The following is an 18,424-nucleotide window of genomic DNA, read 5'->3' as shown; positions in this document are numbered from 1 at the left end:
CCAAAGAGGTGTAGGAATAATTCCCACAGTTTGTGACATCAATCTGAAACAAGAATCCACTAGCAAGTGTTCGAGAATAGGGTTCAGCAAATCTCTATCGGAAATCAGTCATTCCTTAGCGGAATTATTCTAACAGCGCCAAAATTGGGCCCCTGTTTCTAGCAAAATACTCTATAACCTTTTTACCGACCATACCAATTATATCATCTACCCTCCAGTAACTGTCGCATAAATTACTTCACCCAATACAAACACTATAACATAATTTGTCAACAGCACAGTTGCATTGGTATTTAAATGAAAACTAAATTTTAATCACAATTGATGACTTTCAGTTTATTTTAAAGTAAGTTTCCCATCACTAAAAACTGGTTGGCCAATATATTTTCCTAAATTGTTTACTATTATTCATTAGTTTCAACGTTGACACTATAAATAGGAAAGCAGCCAAATGCTTTGCAAAATAATAATAATAAATCAACATAGCCTTGTGATATGGTATCACATGATTTAAAATGGAGTTGGCAAGAATCGAAATATTTTAGCGTTGTAAACTTGTGGAAAAAACATCTCATTAACTTCAAATGATCTGTACGGTTTCTAAACAATGTAATTGTTGATCAAAACTAATGAAAAATTTAGGAACTCGGCCTTTAAGGCATTTCTTCTGAGGGTCCCCTAAACGGCCTAAACGCATGGACGCATGTAGATTTGACATCGATTTAGCAGTAGCTGGATTGAGATCGGTGAAGCGATAAAATAATGACTGTTCTTGTATTGTTTACGTGACATTTCGTAATTGAGTGCGGTTGCCATGTAATGGACGGACGATGAGCTTGGAAACGCTGCTGGCGGCTGCCTGGTTTGTTGAACAACAAGATGCGCAGCGAGACCTGTTGCAGACTTCGCCCCTGAATAATTCACGTGGTGAGTCATATATGTTGCATTAAACTTTTGTACTAACCGTTTTTAGTCCTAGCAATTTACAGCTTTTCTAACAAAAATCTGAAAGACATAAGTATTAGTTATTTACAGAGTTCTTTTTTTTTTATTGGTATTTAAATTTTTTTTGGTGTAGGCCTATTAAGGATTAAAAATTACTCCATTATAATAAATTAACATTAACTTAAAACTCCCTCATTTTTTTTTGCTGTTAAAAAAATATTGAAATTATTCTTGTAGCAAATTAACTGATATTACAGTACCAAATGGGGCTCATATAGTCATTATTACCTTTTGTTGGCAAATGTTGTAAAACCTCTGCTCTGCAACCCTTCACGAGAGCAAAGGATAATGAATTAGGTAGTTTTTGTTGAGAATGGCTTTTCTATGAATACAAATTTCCAGGTACCTAACTATCTAGGAGGGGTGTGGAAAAAATAGCATGGTTATTTCCTAAATTGCCAGCCAGCTTTTCCTTGGGAAAAGAAAAACAATTCCAAAAATTTTATATATTAGCATTGGTTGGGTTCCCTTTTTTTTTCTCGAAAAGAGCATACAATTCCTACTCGATTGCGAGTAGTGCCATGAGGTCGAGAGGAATTGTGGGGTAAAAGCCATTAAAAATGAGAAAAACATTGATTGCAAAATTATTAAAATAACTGTAGCAATAATGTTACAGCAAATGTAATAATTTTGTGTCAGTGTTTACTAGTTTTCATCTGGCTAAAACTCATTTTGATTAAATTATTACATTCCAAATTTTCCGTAAATAAAACGATAAACTTCCGAAAATTGTATTTTCAGTACCACAGACCAACCTTGTTTGACCTTGAAAATAGCATTGATAAATTTCCACAGGTTTCTCAGATACTACAATTTATAGGTTACATTAAAATACCTACCTGTGCATCGACGAAGCTGCCACTATTTTTTACTTTAATTGCATTGCTGATCTTGTGATCTCATATATAAGAATGTGTATATTTAGTATTTGGATGTTGTGACACAGTGGAAGGTACATAAATAAAAATTGCACGAACAAGAGGCAAACTTTGGTGAAGTTCGGAACTGTTTGGGCCTTAGAATGGACTGGTGTGAATCTTAGGTTTCCCAATGGTGGTGGCCATGTCACTACACATACTACCTAATGTAACCTACAATGGTACATAATTTCTCTTAAACTATTGTATTTTGCAAAAGCTGTTATAAAGGTAAATAGAGGAACTTCAGTAGTATTGAAAAACCACCATTTTCAAATTTTATTATTTTATTTGCTGAAAATTTGTGATGTAAGAACTTTACCCAAGTTTTTGCAGACTTATAAGCAATTTCTCACGACCTCAGCATTGAGGCTTACCCACTCTGTTTTATTTTTCTAAACCATATTATTTTCCTCGACCGAGTTTTTCAGAATCCTTTTTATTCTGCGAAAATGAATATATTTGATTATAATTAATTCATAATGTACTTTAAATGTGACAACCTTGTCTAACGAAACTTTTACTTCAGTTATGATTATCTAGATTTGCGAAAACCTAACCTTGTGGAAACTTTGGTTTAAATTTTTCTAAGAATTTAACTGTTTAAACAATGACTTAACCTAATATTTATTTAATTAACCTAACCAACCTTTTATTTTATTTATGATCACCTAGAAGTGCAAATGCCTACCATCCTTGAAAAAAAATCACTTCAAAAAATACTCTTTGCAGAAAACTAGCATAACTGTACCATAAAAAATACAATGCAAAAAAACTGAACATTGCCCATGGAAAAAAAATTCAATGTATCATAAATTCATTGAAATATTAAAATAAATGTGCAGTACCTATCATATACATTCACCATAGCTGCACTATAAAATCATTACAAAATGCACCATTGCCTAACATAACCTCTCTCACAATCATCAAAAGATGAACAGAATTTTCAAATATTTGTGACAAACAAATTGACATGTAGGCCTACACTCTGTGTAATGGTTCTAATTCAAAACAGAAATCTTATAATTGATAACAAAGCACATGGAATAAACAACATAAGCATTCGTAATACAATAATATAAAGACATATTTAAAACACCTTTAATATTGCTCGATCAATGCTAATAGGCTGTAACTCTAACAATTAGCAAGTACAGTTTCATTAATTTTAGTTACACAAAGTTATTTCTTATAGTTGGAACAATTGGCAACAATTTTTTTCTTTTCTGACAACACAAATTATGGTAGATTTTACTAGTGCCTGATTAGAACTTAGTACAGGGTGTCTACTGACCCTGGAAAACCTGGAAAAATCAGGGAATAATCAGGGAAAAATTAGGTAATTTTTTTAAATTATCAGGGAATTTTTGTTTGGTAGGTTGTAGTTGGCAATACTTTTTTGTTTATTGATCTGCTTGCATTGACGTAGCATCAAGTCTATCGCGTCCCATTTTTTTATTTTTGAATGGAAAATAACGAACAGTACCCATGTCCATTTTCTTTTATTTACCATCGGATTCAAAAGTGGCGTTAAATCACGTGATACAAACTGGTTCAAGCTGGTCTGTTATCCTGCTAACATACGTACTGCAGCATGTGCTTCCCACGTTCGGATTATACCGACAGGTGCATTTAATTTTAAGTATCTATGGATGCCCTCAATGCAAACTGGGCATTTTTGTTAGCTTTGAAAATACATATCACAGACACTTTTGGTGAAGATTTGCCATCATTGATAGAAATTGGTAGCTGTGGGCTTCATACGGTCCATGGTGCTTTCAAAACTGGAATTTCTGCTATACAATTGGACGTTGTTAGTTTTTTCAGGCACAGTTACTATTTGTTTATGCATGTACCTGCATTAGAAAAACTGGATCAGAGCTTTTTTCCAAGAAATTTTGTGCAATCAGATGGAATACTGCAGTTGCTGAGCATGCCATGAAAACGTTACCCCACCTAAAGAAATTTGTTAGTGAAGTTTCTATTTCATCTGTGTCTTTCAGTGTAGTGAAAAGTGCTCTTGAAGATAATCTTCTAGAAGTAAAATTGACATTCTTCTACTCTTTGGCATCAGAGCTTGTATTATTTCTCACAATGTTCCAAAGTGAAGCACCCATGGCACCTTTTCTCTGATTCACTGGTAGACATTTTATTAGCTTTGGCAGGAAAGTTTTTGAAACCAGAGGTACTGAAGAGCTTTAGGGAGAAACGCAATGTATCTTGATTGGATGTAGATAACCAGGAAAATCTATTGACTGCTAACAATATCAAGTTGGGTTATGCAGTACGCCATGCCATCAAGAAAGAGAAAGTACCAGTAAAGTCTGTCCTGTTACTGAAAAATGATGTTAGGACTTGTCTAAAGGTTATGGTAAAAAAACTTCAAGACAAAAGTCCCCTGAAGTACAAACTTACCAAGGGAATTTCCTGCTTATGTCCGTCTGTGGCTTTAAATTCGGGTGTAAGGAAACAGCGTGTGAATTACAGTTTAGAATGTTGTCTTCAAAACAAGTGGCTATAAGGACAAGAAGCTAATAACATTGAGTGATCATATCAGTTGGTATGTTCCTTGCAAGATTCTGAAGCACTGTTCTCGTCTTTTTCTCGAGAAGACTGGCGCCTTGATCACGTGTGGATGCTCATTCTTAAGGCACATACAGTAGCTGCCAAAACAGGCCTTCTAAAGTTTGTGAGGATGATGTTGGTACTTTCCCATGGAAATGCATTATTGGAAAGAGGATTTTCAGTGAATTCTAGTCTGCTGACTGAAAACTTGCAGGAAGAAATACTGATCGCACAAAGACAGATGTATGACTTTGTTCAACGTTCTGGAGGTGTAGAGCATGTTGATATCACAAAGTCCATGTTACAGTATGTAAGAAATGATAGTTGTAGGCGTAAGGAAACCCTGCAAACAAAACAAAAAGAAAAAGAAGCTACAGACAAGAAGAAGGCAGAAAAAGAAGAGTTGAAGAGGAGATCAAGGCATTGCAGTTGAAGAAGGCTCTAGTGTTGGATTTGGCTCGTTCTGAAGTAAGTGCAATAGACGCAAAAGTTGAGTGAGCGAAATTGATGGGAGCTTCCTTTTACTTATGTTTTTGCAAAAGTAAGTGTGTGAAATATTTGTAGCAGCATGTTTTATTTGCCATCAATTGAGTCACTTTGGCCACGTCTGGAAGAAGGTATTTTTTTTACTAATTTAAGTGAGTTGAAATACTTTGAAACCCATCAATGTACTGTTATGTAGTTTTTTCAGTTTCGTGGAATGTCGTAATTGTGTTAAGGAAAACCTGGAAAATTTCAATTTTAGACCTGGAAAACCTGGAAAAATCAGGGAATTTCATTTACTAGATCTGGTAGACACCCTGTTAGTAAGATCAATAAAACAATTTTATCTGCACTTGAAATTAATAGGGCAGCGTTATTTGCCAAAGGGTTAATCAAAATATTAGCCTACATATTATTTTTACCTGTAAAGAATTATTTAATAGCTTGGTATGTACATGGTAGATTCTGTATGATACTTTGTGATTGTTAGTTATTTTTAAAAAAAATATTTTAAATATCTTTATGGATTATAAAAATGATTTCACATAATTTTTAATTTTGCTGTCTGAACCAAACATAACCTGTTGCTTTAGTTATGATCACCTAGATGTGTGAAAACCTTGGCTTTTACAGATGTAAGTTGGTGATCATTACAAGGAGAAAGGTTTGTTCAGGTTTGGTCAGTTAGGTTTAAAATACGGTAAAAGCATTTTTAAAATATTCATGTTATCACTAGCATAATTTTTCAGAATGTGTACTACATATTGCTGAAATTATAAATAATTACCTATACAATAATACAAAGAAAACAAAGGTATATAAATTACAGAAATAAAACTGGTGGAAGTTTCACATTGTCACACTTTAAAATAACTTAGTATTAATTCCATATTCAAAAAAAAAATATTTAGTTTATTTTTAAATTATTTGCTATCAGTAGCTACTTTCAACATTTACCTTTAGGCTGTCCTACTAATATTATAAACGCGAAAGTTTGTAAGTATGGATGGATGGATGTTTGTTACTCAATCACGCAAAAACGGCTGAACGGATTTGATTGAAATTTGGCACACAGATAGTTTATAACCTGGATTAACACATAGGCTACATATTCATGTGAAATTCCCTCCATATTGGATTGAAAGTGTGATAATTTAATTTTATAACAGAAAAAATCATAGGTCATAGACATACAAATAGTGAGTGAGTTTCATTTCTCTATGTCTGCCACACATAGTAAGCCATAGTATGCCATACATAGTAAGGTCTGGCAAATTAATATCCTTCTCCTTGGTGAGACCAGCCCGCTTAGTGGAGCTCGCGGCGGCTAGCGAACTGACGGCGCTAATAGCAGTTCAGTTCTTAACTTCCTAAATAGATAGAGTTGCCTTGAATTTTAAACTTGCCATCGTTTGATGCGTTTGTCACGTCTTGAATTTTCTTTTGTTTGTGTCGTATGTGTTCCTATACCATTCATCCGATTGCCGTGAAATTTTGGTGAGTTGTTATGCGCATGCCCGTGAAGGTTTCTGAGAAGGTAGAACAATAGTTTGAGCACGAATCGTTTAAAAAAATGTGTGTATTTCTTATAGTTTAGCAGCAGTAGTTATTGTGTTTTCAGTGTATTACAGAATTGAACTGAATGAAATATAAACAGCGATAATTCACAGAATTGAACTGAATAAAATACAAACACAGACATTTCAGTTCATGTGTGATATATACAGTAGGTAGCCCGAGAGTCGTTTCAATAAATGTGTTTATTTCATATTATATAGCGGCAGTTCGTCAGTTTTCGTTGTATGAGTGCGCACGCATGACACAATTTAATTAAATATAAAAGAGAGAGAGATAGAGTGATAGATATAGAGTGAGGTTGAGAGAGACAGAGAGATAGGTTGAGATAGAACTAAGTTTAGGGAATGAAATGGAGTTAGATAAAGAGATATATAGGTGTATAGAGCTATATAGTGATTGGTATATAGGAGAGATAGAGATGGTGGGAGGTATAGATGTATATATGTAGATATAGAAAGATAAATAGAGATAGAGAGAAACATAGATATACATGTAGATAGAGAAAAAGATATATATGTAGAGAGATGGATAGATGATTGTATATGTGTAACTACTTCAAACATATTACAAAACAAAACTGAATGAGGCATTGCAACACATGCCGAGCATTAGTATAATGGAATCTTTTCCATATAAGTAATCTAAAGTACTTTATAGAGTCTACATTACATACAGACCACAAATTTTTAGATATATAGAGGTAAATAACTAAATACTGGCAGAACAACGTCTACCGGGTTCTACCAGTGATATAAATTATTTTGCACACTTGACATTCAAATCAAGAAGACAATTTACTGTCTACATCTGATTTCAATAAAGGTACCCTTCACCCTGTGTTGAGCACGGGCAACGCCGGGTACTGCAGCTAGTGATCCATAGTTTTACAGGCACTTGGGAAATTATTTATCCTGTAAATGGTATTGAATGTAAAAAAAAAGTCCAGGATATTACATATAAAGAAAGCTCTGAATTTTGTAAATAGTATGTAAAAAAATATTTTTCTCAAAAAATTATTACGTTATATAATTTAATTAACACATTTTAAAAATGCAGTATTTCTAAGAACTGTGCAGAGGTTATTTTTTTGTACACAATATATTTTTGGTATCATGAACAATACTTTGGACATAAATGTTTATATAATGTACAGGATTTTAAATGATTAGTTTTTAAAACTTATGTGTAACCAACTCGCGTAGTGTATGAAAAGGAATAGATGTCACGTGAGTTCAGCATTAACGCTGCTAGATGTCCGGCACAAATTTTAACGATGAGATGCTAGATGCTCGACTATTGTGGCAAAATTTATGGTGGGAATATATTATAATGAAACAGTCAACAGTCATAACTGGTATAAATGACAGTGAAGTTTGTGTTTTGTAAATGAAGCCCAGCAGGAAATATAATTTAATTTTATTTAGTATCTGTATACATCTGATAAAAATATTCACAGAATTGGTTACTTCTTATGCTAGTAATAACTGAGCAGGATTATATATTAGCCTACTTAAAGAATAGTAAGTTAGTATTTAGTAACTGATATTGAATGCATACAATTTTTGTTTTTCCAAAAAACGTTCTCTGCTCGGCGAATGATTTACTGATACCAATGACAAAAATATATTATCTGAAAAAGTAAAGGTTAGTTATGTATAGGGCACTGACTCACCACCCACAAAATCACAGCTTTAGTAATTGCTACATTACACAAGAACTAAAAATATGTTTATAATCAATTTTGTATAGAAAGAAAACACCTCTCTTACTGTCGTACAGTATTGGGAGACAGCTTTTGAAAATGATATTGATATTTCAAACAATGTGTTTGATAAAGAAAATCTCCAAAATGCCACTGACATTCAGTGTGGACACACTGTGGAGGAAGCACTTAGTAGTGTAAATGAAAGAGACAGATTGGAGTTTAAATTCAGTGTACAGAAACACTATGCAACAGCTGGAAATTATTTGGTTGGTAAGTTCCACAAAATGTTGAAACACTTCAGCTGTTTCCAGCCTGAGCAGGTTTTAAAGCCAAAGAGTTTGCAGTCCATAGCAGAAATAGCAAGAGTTTTACCAGGGGAGATTAATGTTGACCTCCTTTTAGACGAATGGAGATTGTTGAAAAGAGAAAGAGAAATGACAAACTTCAGTCCAGGGCAGAGAATCGACCATTTTTGGAGAAGTATCTTTCAGTTGAAGAATGCTGTCGGTGCTGAAAAGTATCCTACTGTGCAGAAAGTTGTGAAAATTAGTCTAAGCATTTCTCATGGCAGTGCTGATGTTGAAAGGGGGTTTTCCCTTTCTTCAAAAATTCTGACTGAAGATCGAGCATCAATGAGTGAAAGAACTCTCAATGCCAGGTTAAACACCATTGATGGTCTTAGAGTGTATGGAAATAATCCTGTGAATGTTCCCATCACCAAGCAACTTATTAATTCTGCTGTTAATGCCCATAAGAGCTACAAGCTTTACCTTGAGGAGAAGAAAAGAAAAGAAGACTCTGAGAGGATTAAGGTTGAAGATGAGAGGAAGAAAAGAGAAGCAGAAGAAAAATCCAGAAAAGAAGTGAAAAAATGAAGCTAAATGTTGAAGAATTGAAGAAAAAACTGGATGAAGCCAACAAATGTCATAAACTGAAAAAAGATATGTACTTGGGAAAAAATGCACGAAGAGGCCAATAATAGGCTAAAAAAAGCTTTGTCTAAGACTCCTGTTGATGTTCAGGAAGTAAGCCTGGCACAGGCGATGTACGAAGGAGCACAGTTAGTCAAAAACGAAGAACAACTGCTTTCAAAGAGAGTTTCTAGTTTACAAAATGAACTCTACAAGAAAACAAACAAGCTCCTTACAAATATTTAATTTAAGTGATGAACTTTCGCAGCCCTAATGTAAATATTTTACTGTGTAAACAATGTGAAAGTGTAAAACTTAACAAAATTGTATTTCTCCATGAACTTAATACAGCCCTGTACATCACTTATTTGTTGTAATTAAATGTTTCAAATGTTCAATATTTGGGTACATCTTATTTTATGCCAAAGTAAATTTGGTTTTATTTTGCTATTTGTAATTATTTTTAAAATTTAGAGCCAGTATATTCATGATTGGTACATACATTGAAATAACATGTACTAATTTTGTTTTTGTGTTGTAATATAAATGTCTGTGAGTACGAGTGAAAGTCACTAAATAAGTCACTTTTTTTTTCATTTGTGGTCACTAAATCAACTATTTCGAGGAAAAATTGTGCTCTTGGCCCTGCGAATGGAGAATAGAAAGAATCTCAAACAACGAAGACATAACTCTGAAAAAGAAAGACTTTGCGAAATTGCTAGACGACACCATCAACAAATGCATACAGCCAAAACACTTGGAAAGTGCTTTTCGAGCATGTGGGCTGTTACCATGGGATGCTTCAGCAATTAATGCCACTAAAGTGATTCCAAAAGCTGCTGTCACTAAGGTGATTCCAAAAGCATCGCAGTTGGAATCTACTAGTTCAGTTTCACAGCACCTAGAAACTTTCCTAGGAGCAGAGAAATTACATCAGTTTAAAGAAACTGAAGATGTCTGGCTTGGTGAGGTTGCGAGGTTGAGGATACTTCCTTATTCCAATTTTGGAAGTATCTACAAAATCTTACGAACGAAGATGACCAGCAAAATACCACTTCTAACACACCACCACTTGAAGATCGCATAGCAGCAGGAAGTTCACTTCTTTCTTTGACACTTGATGCTCAAACAGGTTCATCTGATAATGTACCTGATCCTTCAGTCTCACCAATGCATATTTATCAGGCAACCACACCTTTTATTTCACCTGGTCCTTCAGTCTTGCCAGAACATGTTGAAAATGCAGCTACAAAATCTAATGAGTCTTCTTCAGTGTTACCATTACAGGTTGATCAGACAGTTGTAACAATTGTTGCTGAACCCGGTCCTTCAATGTCATCAGTAACTATTGATCAGGCAGTCACAACATCTGTTGATGCACATGGCCCTTCTGTTTCTTCAGGTCCATTGCCTGCTGTGACTCCAAGTGGGAAGATAATCTCCTCTCCTTTCAAGCGCTCTTTATTTTGGCCTGGGCCTCAACATAAGAAAAGTAAAAGAGCACCAAGAGAAAAAATCCCGACAGTGGCAAGTTCAAAACTATGGCAAGAATATTATATGCGAAAAGAAGAAAAAAAGAAGGAAGCACAACAAAAAAAGGAAGAGAGGATTGCTGAAAGAAATCGGAAGAAGATGGAAAAAGTTATGATGGCCGCTACAGCTCAGGCTCAGAGATCATCCCAACAGGACACATCATCAGAAGATGATCCTCCATGTCTAGAATCATCAGGCGAGTGCAGCGAATCCAGTGAAGATGGCATTCTTGATGTTCAAGAGCCAAACAAAGATAACTTGCGACCAGGATTCTTTGCCCTCGTCACATTTCAGGGAGTGAAACGAAAATTAACTAAATACAGATATGTATGCATCATACAAAAGGTAGAAGGAACTGAACTTCAAGGGTAATGAGTATGAAGTCTACAGATAGTTCCAAAAAGACTTTTGTAGCAAAAGATGATGATGTCTCGTACATTAATGTGTGCCAAGTTCACTGTATTCTACCTTCACCACTAATGGTGCAGCAAGAAGCCAGATTGAGGTACATTTTCAGTGCTCCCGTTGATGTGTTTGAAATGTGACAATTGATTCACTGTAAGATATTTCTGGATTTTTGTGCTAAGTTTTCAGATGTGTTTTAAATGACATTCTTTTGATTTTTAGTAACAATCTAAAATCAGCTGTAAATTGCTTTAATTGAAATGTAAATAACTACGTACTGTAAGATGTTTCTAGATTTTTGTGCTGAGATATAAGTTGTGCTTAAAGTGTTTTTTTTTTCCGTACAATATACATCTAAAATAGTTGAATTTAGTTTCTCTCTTTAATTATACTGTTTAGGTAAATAAAAAAAAGACAACCCTAAAATGATATATTATTGTTGTAGAAACAACTATTATTTTGTTTGAATAAGTAATTGTTTTCTAATGTTTTCTAAAGTCATTGTAATATTACAAATGTAAATTTTACGAACTTTTGAGATATGTATGTGTGTGTGTGTGTGTGTGTATGTGTATATATATATATATATATATATATATATATATATATGTATGTATGTATGTGTGTGTGTGTGTGTGTATGTATTTTTTTTTACTATAGTGGTGTTTTCAATAACTGATGAGCATAAATTGTCGTAGTTGGAGCAATATATTTTTGTAATGTACTATCATTCGTAATTACGTTTTTTAAGCATAATGTTATATAGGTACAATAGGCATATTTACTTTTTACTTTTGATATGTTTAAATTGTCTTAATATGGCTATAATTATATTTTTTCAATGTTAGCATGCAAGAGTTGGTATAATTAAAACATGTTTCATTTATTGTAGCTTTACTTATTTTCATGTTAGTTTTGCTGTCCCTCTTTGTTCCGTGAGTGCTGTAAGTGAATTCAAAATTTAATGAGGATTATTCATTATATTACTAAACGATCTTTATGAATTGCCATTTTGATGTTTAAAATATAGTACCAAATAAAATTTGAAGCCCAAATAGTACAATACTATCATTCTGGATCTATGAATTAAAACTAATGCCGCCGAAATCGCACATGACGACTACTGGCACAAACATGTGACGAACACTGGCAAACATGAAAATTTGCATGACGACTACTGGCTCGAAATCACACTTTTTTTCAAAATTATAAATCTACAAAAATAATTTGTTTTTATCGAAGAGTGTTGGATAGCATTGTAGAGTAAAGTTTGAGGTTAAAAACAAACATGTAGGGGCAGTAATACATCTACGAGGTTATGTACACAATTTTTTTTCTAAAACTCTTCTTAGCGTGATGACTATTGGTACATTTACCTTAATTGTAGCATATTTGAAGAACTTATAAATGCATTTAATATTTTCGTAGTAGTCTAATGCTGATAACTGATACAAAACCAAATTGAACATTACTTGTATGATCTTATTTATACTACTACACATATTCTTCCATTTTCATAGTAAATATACTTATTCAAGGCAACATAATACAGATGAAGAATCATTTGGGATTTTCGTAGATTTATCTAAAGCCTTTGGACAAGTTTTATCACATTATAGTGTTGAATAAATTAATTGAACTGGGAATAGTAGAAAATATAAACAAATAGTTGGAGTCTTATTTTAGTGACAGGAAGCATATTGTGTCCATTCAGCATGTACTGAATGATTGGTTCCTCACCATAAATTCTGATATCCAAGCAATAATATATTGGGGTTCACTAAGGAATCCTTTGCGGATAATTCCAACATAAGAGTCATTCCATATCAAATCAACCAAAGAAAAATTAATTTAGAAACTTCATGTTTCAGATTTATATGATTTTTTGTATATTGGTAATATCAACTAAATACATTATAAATATATTTTTTCTAAAAAAAAATTTTGAGTAGTTTTTTTTGTATAAATTTTTGAAAATTGCAAAAATAGCCCTTTTTAGCAATGTTTTGGATCACTCAAATACTTGTAGGTTTCCAACTAATGGTGCTAGAAGGCTGTTTGACAGCTCATTTTAAAGGTCATTGAATGGGCTTCAATTTGATATGTAACATGACCAACTTTGGAAAAAAAATGTTTTTTATTTGTTTTCAAAAATTTTAATATTGAATTTCTAAAAAACACCATTTTCGATTTTTTTTTAAAAAAAGTATGTTATTCCTACATATATTGGTTAGATTTATGCCAAATTTCAAGGTGGAGAATCAATGGGATCATGAGTAAATAAAAATGAGAAGTTTAGTAGATGCTTAAGGGGGCATGGTAGATAAATAAATGCTTTAAGCGTCAGTTGGACGTTATTGGTTTTTGGAAGACAACATTGAAAAACTGCAAAACAACAATCCTACATAATGTTATTTGCCAACTTTATTAGCAGACGTCCTAAAAAGACAATTCTCGAGCGTTGTTTCTTCCGCAGCAATTAAATGTTCGAAATTACCAAGGCAGAAGTTTTGGCTTCAAGTAATCTTCAGTTTTTAATTAATGCATTTAGCTCTGGTTTAGATACCATGCCGCCTTAAGAAATAGTTGCAGCAAGGAAGAGTAGCATAATTTTACATAAAATTTTGACTTAGTAAAGTATTCAAATTTTATTTTTATAGACTAAAAATTTTTGACAAATTATAAAACACGGATAACAAATCTTACCTTACATTCATCCAGTGTTCTTTGATTAAACATTTGATCAATATGATAATACAAAGCACGTGATCTTGCTGAACAGATGTAGCCTAAGTTCAAAGCACATGATCTTGCTGAAAGGATGTAGCTTAAGTTATAACTGACAAAACATATAATTGCTCATGAAAAAACTATGTTTAGTATATATTTAATTATTTACAGTTTTCACTTAGGTTGTGGCATACTTCGTTCAAGCAGGTGTGATGTCTCTACAATCTCTTTTTTAGTGAGTGTAAAAGTTCTCCCAGTTGCTGTACAAGGTTCAACCTTTTTAAGCAGATCTTCAGTTCTAATGTCTAGTATATCGGCTCTTGGTGTTGGATAACAAAAAAAGGAAGCAGCAGGTCCTTTGGGATGTAAAAAAATGACTTTAACCTCATTATTCTCATTATTTTTTGCCAATATACATGCAAGCCACCAAAAGTTATCGTATTTCACAGTAACATGTTTTGTCAGTTATAACTTAGGCTACATCCTTTCAGCAAGATCATGTGCTTTTAACTTGGGCTACATCAAAGGACCTGCTGCTTCCTTTTTTTTATCCAACACCAAGAGCCGATATACTAGACATTAGAACTGAAGATCTGCTTAAAAAGGTTGAACCTTGTACAGCAACTGGGAGAACTTTTACACTCACTAAAAAAGAGATTGTAGAGACATCACACCTGCTTGAATGAAGTATGCCACAACCTAAGTGAAAACTGTAAATAATTAAATATATACTAAACATAGTTTTTTCAAGAGCAATTATATGTTTTGTCAGTTATAACTTAACCCTTTCCTGCCTGGCGGTACTTGTGAGTCCCACAATGTTTGAAGCTCCATAGAAATAGTGTGTGCATGTTTGAAACCACATGCTGCCTGTCGGGACCTCTGGGTCCCTGTATAGCTCCGCTCTGCTAGTTTTCAAAGAAGTTCGGTTGACAGCCAAGAGGTTGCAGCACTAAAACGGCAGCACTGCACCAGTCTGGAGCGCCCTTTTTTTTGTTTGTTGAGCTGGACATATGATAAATGCCTGTCAGGACTTAAAAGTCCCATCATTAAAAAATATATTAAATATAAATAAAAAAATTTGGAAAAAATTATGGCCTCCTTTTATGCCTACTTAAATATAAAAATAAAATAAAAATTACAAAATTCAATTTTTTTACATTTCTAGGCAGGAAAGGGTTAAGCTACATCCTTTCAGCAAGATCATGTGCTTTGAACTTAGGCTACATCTGTTCAGCAAGATCACGTGCTTTGTATTATCATATTGATCAAATGTTTAATCAAAGAACACTGGATGAATGTAAGGTAAGATTTGTTATCCGTGTTTTATAATTTGTCAAAAATTTTTAGTCTATAAAAATAAAATTTGAATACTTTACTAAGTCAAAATTTTATGTAAAATTATGCTACTCTTCCTTGCTGCAACTATTTCTTAAGGCGGCATGGTATCTAAACCAGAGCTAAATGCATTAATTAAAAACTGAAGATTACTTGAAGCCAAAACTTCTGCCTTGGTAATTTCGAACATTTAATTGCTGCGGAAGAAACAACGCTCGAGAATTGTCTTTTTAGGACGTCTGCTAATAAAGTTGGCAAATAACATTATGTAGGATTGTTGTTTTGCAGTTTTTCAATGTTGTCTTCCAAAAACCAATAACGTCCAACTGACGCTTAAAGCATTTATTTATCTACCATGCCCCCTTAAGCATCTACTAAACTTCTCATTTTTATTTACTCATGATCCCATTGATTCTCCACCTTGAAATTTGGCATAAATCTAACCAATATATGTAGGAATAACATACTTTTTTTTAAAAAAAAATCGAAAATGGTGTTTTTTAGAAATTCAATATTAAAATTTTGAAAACAAATAAAAATTTTTTTTTTTTTCCAAAGTTGGTCATGTTGCATATCAAATTAAAGCCCATTCAATGACCTTTAAAATGAGCTGTCAAACAGCCTTCTAGCACCATTAGTTGGAAACCTACAAGTATTTTAGTGATCCAAAACATTGCTAAAAAGGGCTATTTTTGCAATTTTCAAAAATTTATACAAAAAAACTACTCAAAATTTTTTTTTAGAAAAAATATATTTATAATGTATTTAGTTGATATTACCAATATACAAAAAAACATGAAAATCTAAGGTGTAAAGGTTAAGGCCTCTGGTTGATTTCATATGGAATGACCCATAATTCTTAAAAACAAAAATCTCTCAAATCTGCTTTAAACACTCCAAATAGCTTAAATTTTAAATAAAAAAGAATAAAAAGCATACCATATTGTTAAACAATAATGAGTTGGTAACAAAACAACATTGGACAGCAAATTCGCTTGGAAGCCTCATATAAAAAAAATAAATAAAATTATCCCTTTGGGCACAACTTGCAGGCGGAGATTCAGAAAAACCTATTTATTTCTGAATATTGTGGTAACTGCTGGAATATTCTAGAAAAATCTGGGACATTCTAGAAACCTCTGGAACAGCTTAGTAAGCCTACCAAGGTAGTTATTAATTTTTTTACATTCATGTACATGTCATCCCTTGTGCTATAAAGGTGTCGTATAAAAATATTTTACGGACCAAGGTTTAAAATGTGTTTGAACAAATTTGATAGTGTATATAGTTAGGAAGTATTAAGTTATTTTTTTTTAAATTTCAAACCCTTGTTTTTAACAAGTTGCAGTAATAGTTCATCTCATCAAAAACTGTTTCAGCCAAAATTGTAGATAATGTTTAGGAATTTTTTTTGCCATGGGCTGGGTTTTCTCAGGGTATTCTGGTTTCCCCCACCAATTCATTTTGTCACTGCTTCATACCCCAGCTCATCTTACCTCTCACATTCTTCAGGCTGGCCGGAACAGGTCTGTCCCTCTGGTTAAAGGCAAGCTTCAAGGTCGCAGTTGTGAATCATGGTCACCAGATAGTGCTCGGTTGGAGCTGAGAGAGAGAGAGAGAGAGAGATATTGCAGACAGAGATATGACCGTGTCAGCGAGTGGGTCGAAGGCATGATCATGTGTTCATCCAATGTTGCCAGCTCTGTGTCCCATTGAGGAGAACAGGCGCGTGCCTAGCTGGGGGTGGACCGTTAGGCGAGCCACACCCACTCAGCAGAGTTACAGCACTAGAAGCCCGGGACAGCCGGAATATTCATTGGGCATCGTATAGAGCAGGATTTTTTAGGATTTTTACACAAAATTCCTTTGGAAATCAGTAGCCAAGAAATATTTTGTAATATTACAAGAGAAAATATAGTAAATTTGTACAACACATTCCTGTGGTTATTTTTGAATATATGATTTGCATTTTTGGAAACAAAGCTTGATATTTTATGTCGTGCTTATGAATATTGCAATATAATTTAAAATTTCGGCTGACTTTTGTACAAGCGTACATTTTTTAACCCTTGGGAAAGATAAAAATATTCAGCAATTGGACTTCATAATTTTTTATTGTGCTTTTGTGTGTGCGCAGTTAGTACTGGAAAGCTATTCAGGGAAAAGTTTACAAATAACTTTAACTAATTAAGGTACTGGGACAACCCAAATCATAAATGCCCGGGCATGAATCCAATCCCAGATTTGCAGCGATACACTTGCTTTTGTGTAAATTTACAAATTGACAAATATCTGTAATTTTGTGTACATGAATATTTCAGTTCGATTAACAAAAAAAATTACAGAGTACTGTCTCTGCTTTTCAGTATAAAAATCAACAGCGTTTTAGTTATATATTGGCTATAACCATGGTAAAGTTATGTTTGACGAGCTCTCAACAACTTATGTAGCTGGCCTATTCCTTTGAAATTTCTTTGATACTCATTTTGCAAATGCAGCGTTCCTAACCTTAAATCAGTTTTGTAGAGCTATATAATATGTGAACATAGACATTTTTATAGTTTGTCTTTTATGATTTACAAGCCAATGCGGACTGACAAATGGCCCGATTAGACAAAACAAGGTTGGTTACCAAATCTTAAACTGTTTAACCTTTTACCTGAAACAGGGACGGAAAATTAAAAGAGTGAATCAAATCACAGCCAGTATTTTCAGTCTGGATAGGCTTATAAGTAGAGATACGTAAATTTTGTGCATTAATTTGGTTGCAAGCTAGAATGCAAACATTTATACTTTTCCACTGACTTCATTATTATTGGGCGGCAGTTATTTGGCTACCCCTCTGTGATGCCCAGCTAGCAGAGAGGAAAGAAAATCAGGTAGTGCTGATTAACTAGGTTAAGTAATCAGCCAAAGGAAAAGCAAACATGTGTTGAGCACATGTAAGACATTTAATTGTATTCTGACGCCAGATTAATCCACACTTAATCCACAAAATTTTACGGGTCTCTACTTTACTTTGAAAACAGTTTTTGGTGAAGCTGAGTTCTCTCCAGTTAAAGAAATTTGTTATAGTAAGAGCTATGCATTAACGTTGTTATATGTTTTTATCATTCATTTCAGTTATGTGTAGGGCATTCCTAGTTGAAACTGATTCACATTTTTAATATTCAATTACTGCGAGAAAAAATCTCATTATAATAAACATTAATGAAACCTGCCATTCTTTGAATAAAGTTTCATCCAAATAT

At 33.5% G+C, this 18,424-nt stretch overlaps 1 protein-coding gene across 3 annotated transcripts in view; it reads left to right on the top strand.

The window, feature by feature from the left end:
* Positions 1-462: 462 nt before the first annotated feature.
* LOC134529305 (max-binding protein MNT-like) overlaps positions 463-18,424 on the top strand; it is a 233,690-nt gene continuing 215,728 nt past the window's right edge. For 2 of the 3 annotated variants that reach the window (XM_063363214.1, XM_063363216.1), the window contains exon 1: positions 489-927. In XM_063363214.1, the coding sequence (XP_063219284.1) occupies positions 831-927 (97 nt within the window). In that variant the 5' untranslated portion in view covers positions 489-830. Of the gene's footprint in view, positions 928-18,424 lie in introns of all 3 variants that reach the window. The other variant, XM_063363213.1, reaches the window with a different exon arrangement.

This window comes from Bacillus rossius, chromosome 2 (genome assembly GCF_032445375.1).
Source record: "Bacillus rossius redtenbacheri isolate Brsri chromosome 2, Brsri_v3, whole genome shotgun sequence".
In the NCBI taxonomy this organism is placed as follows: domain Eukaryota; kingdom Metazoa; phylum Arthropoda; class Insecta; order Phasmatodea; family Bacillidae; genus Bacillus; species Bacillus rossius.
The sequence above is the reverse complement of the archived record's forward strand: the minus strand, read 5'-3'. Positions and strand labels throughout refer to the sequence as shown.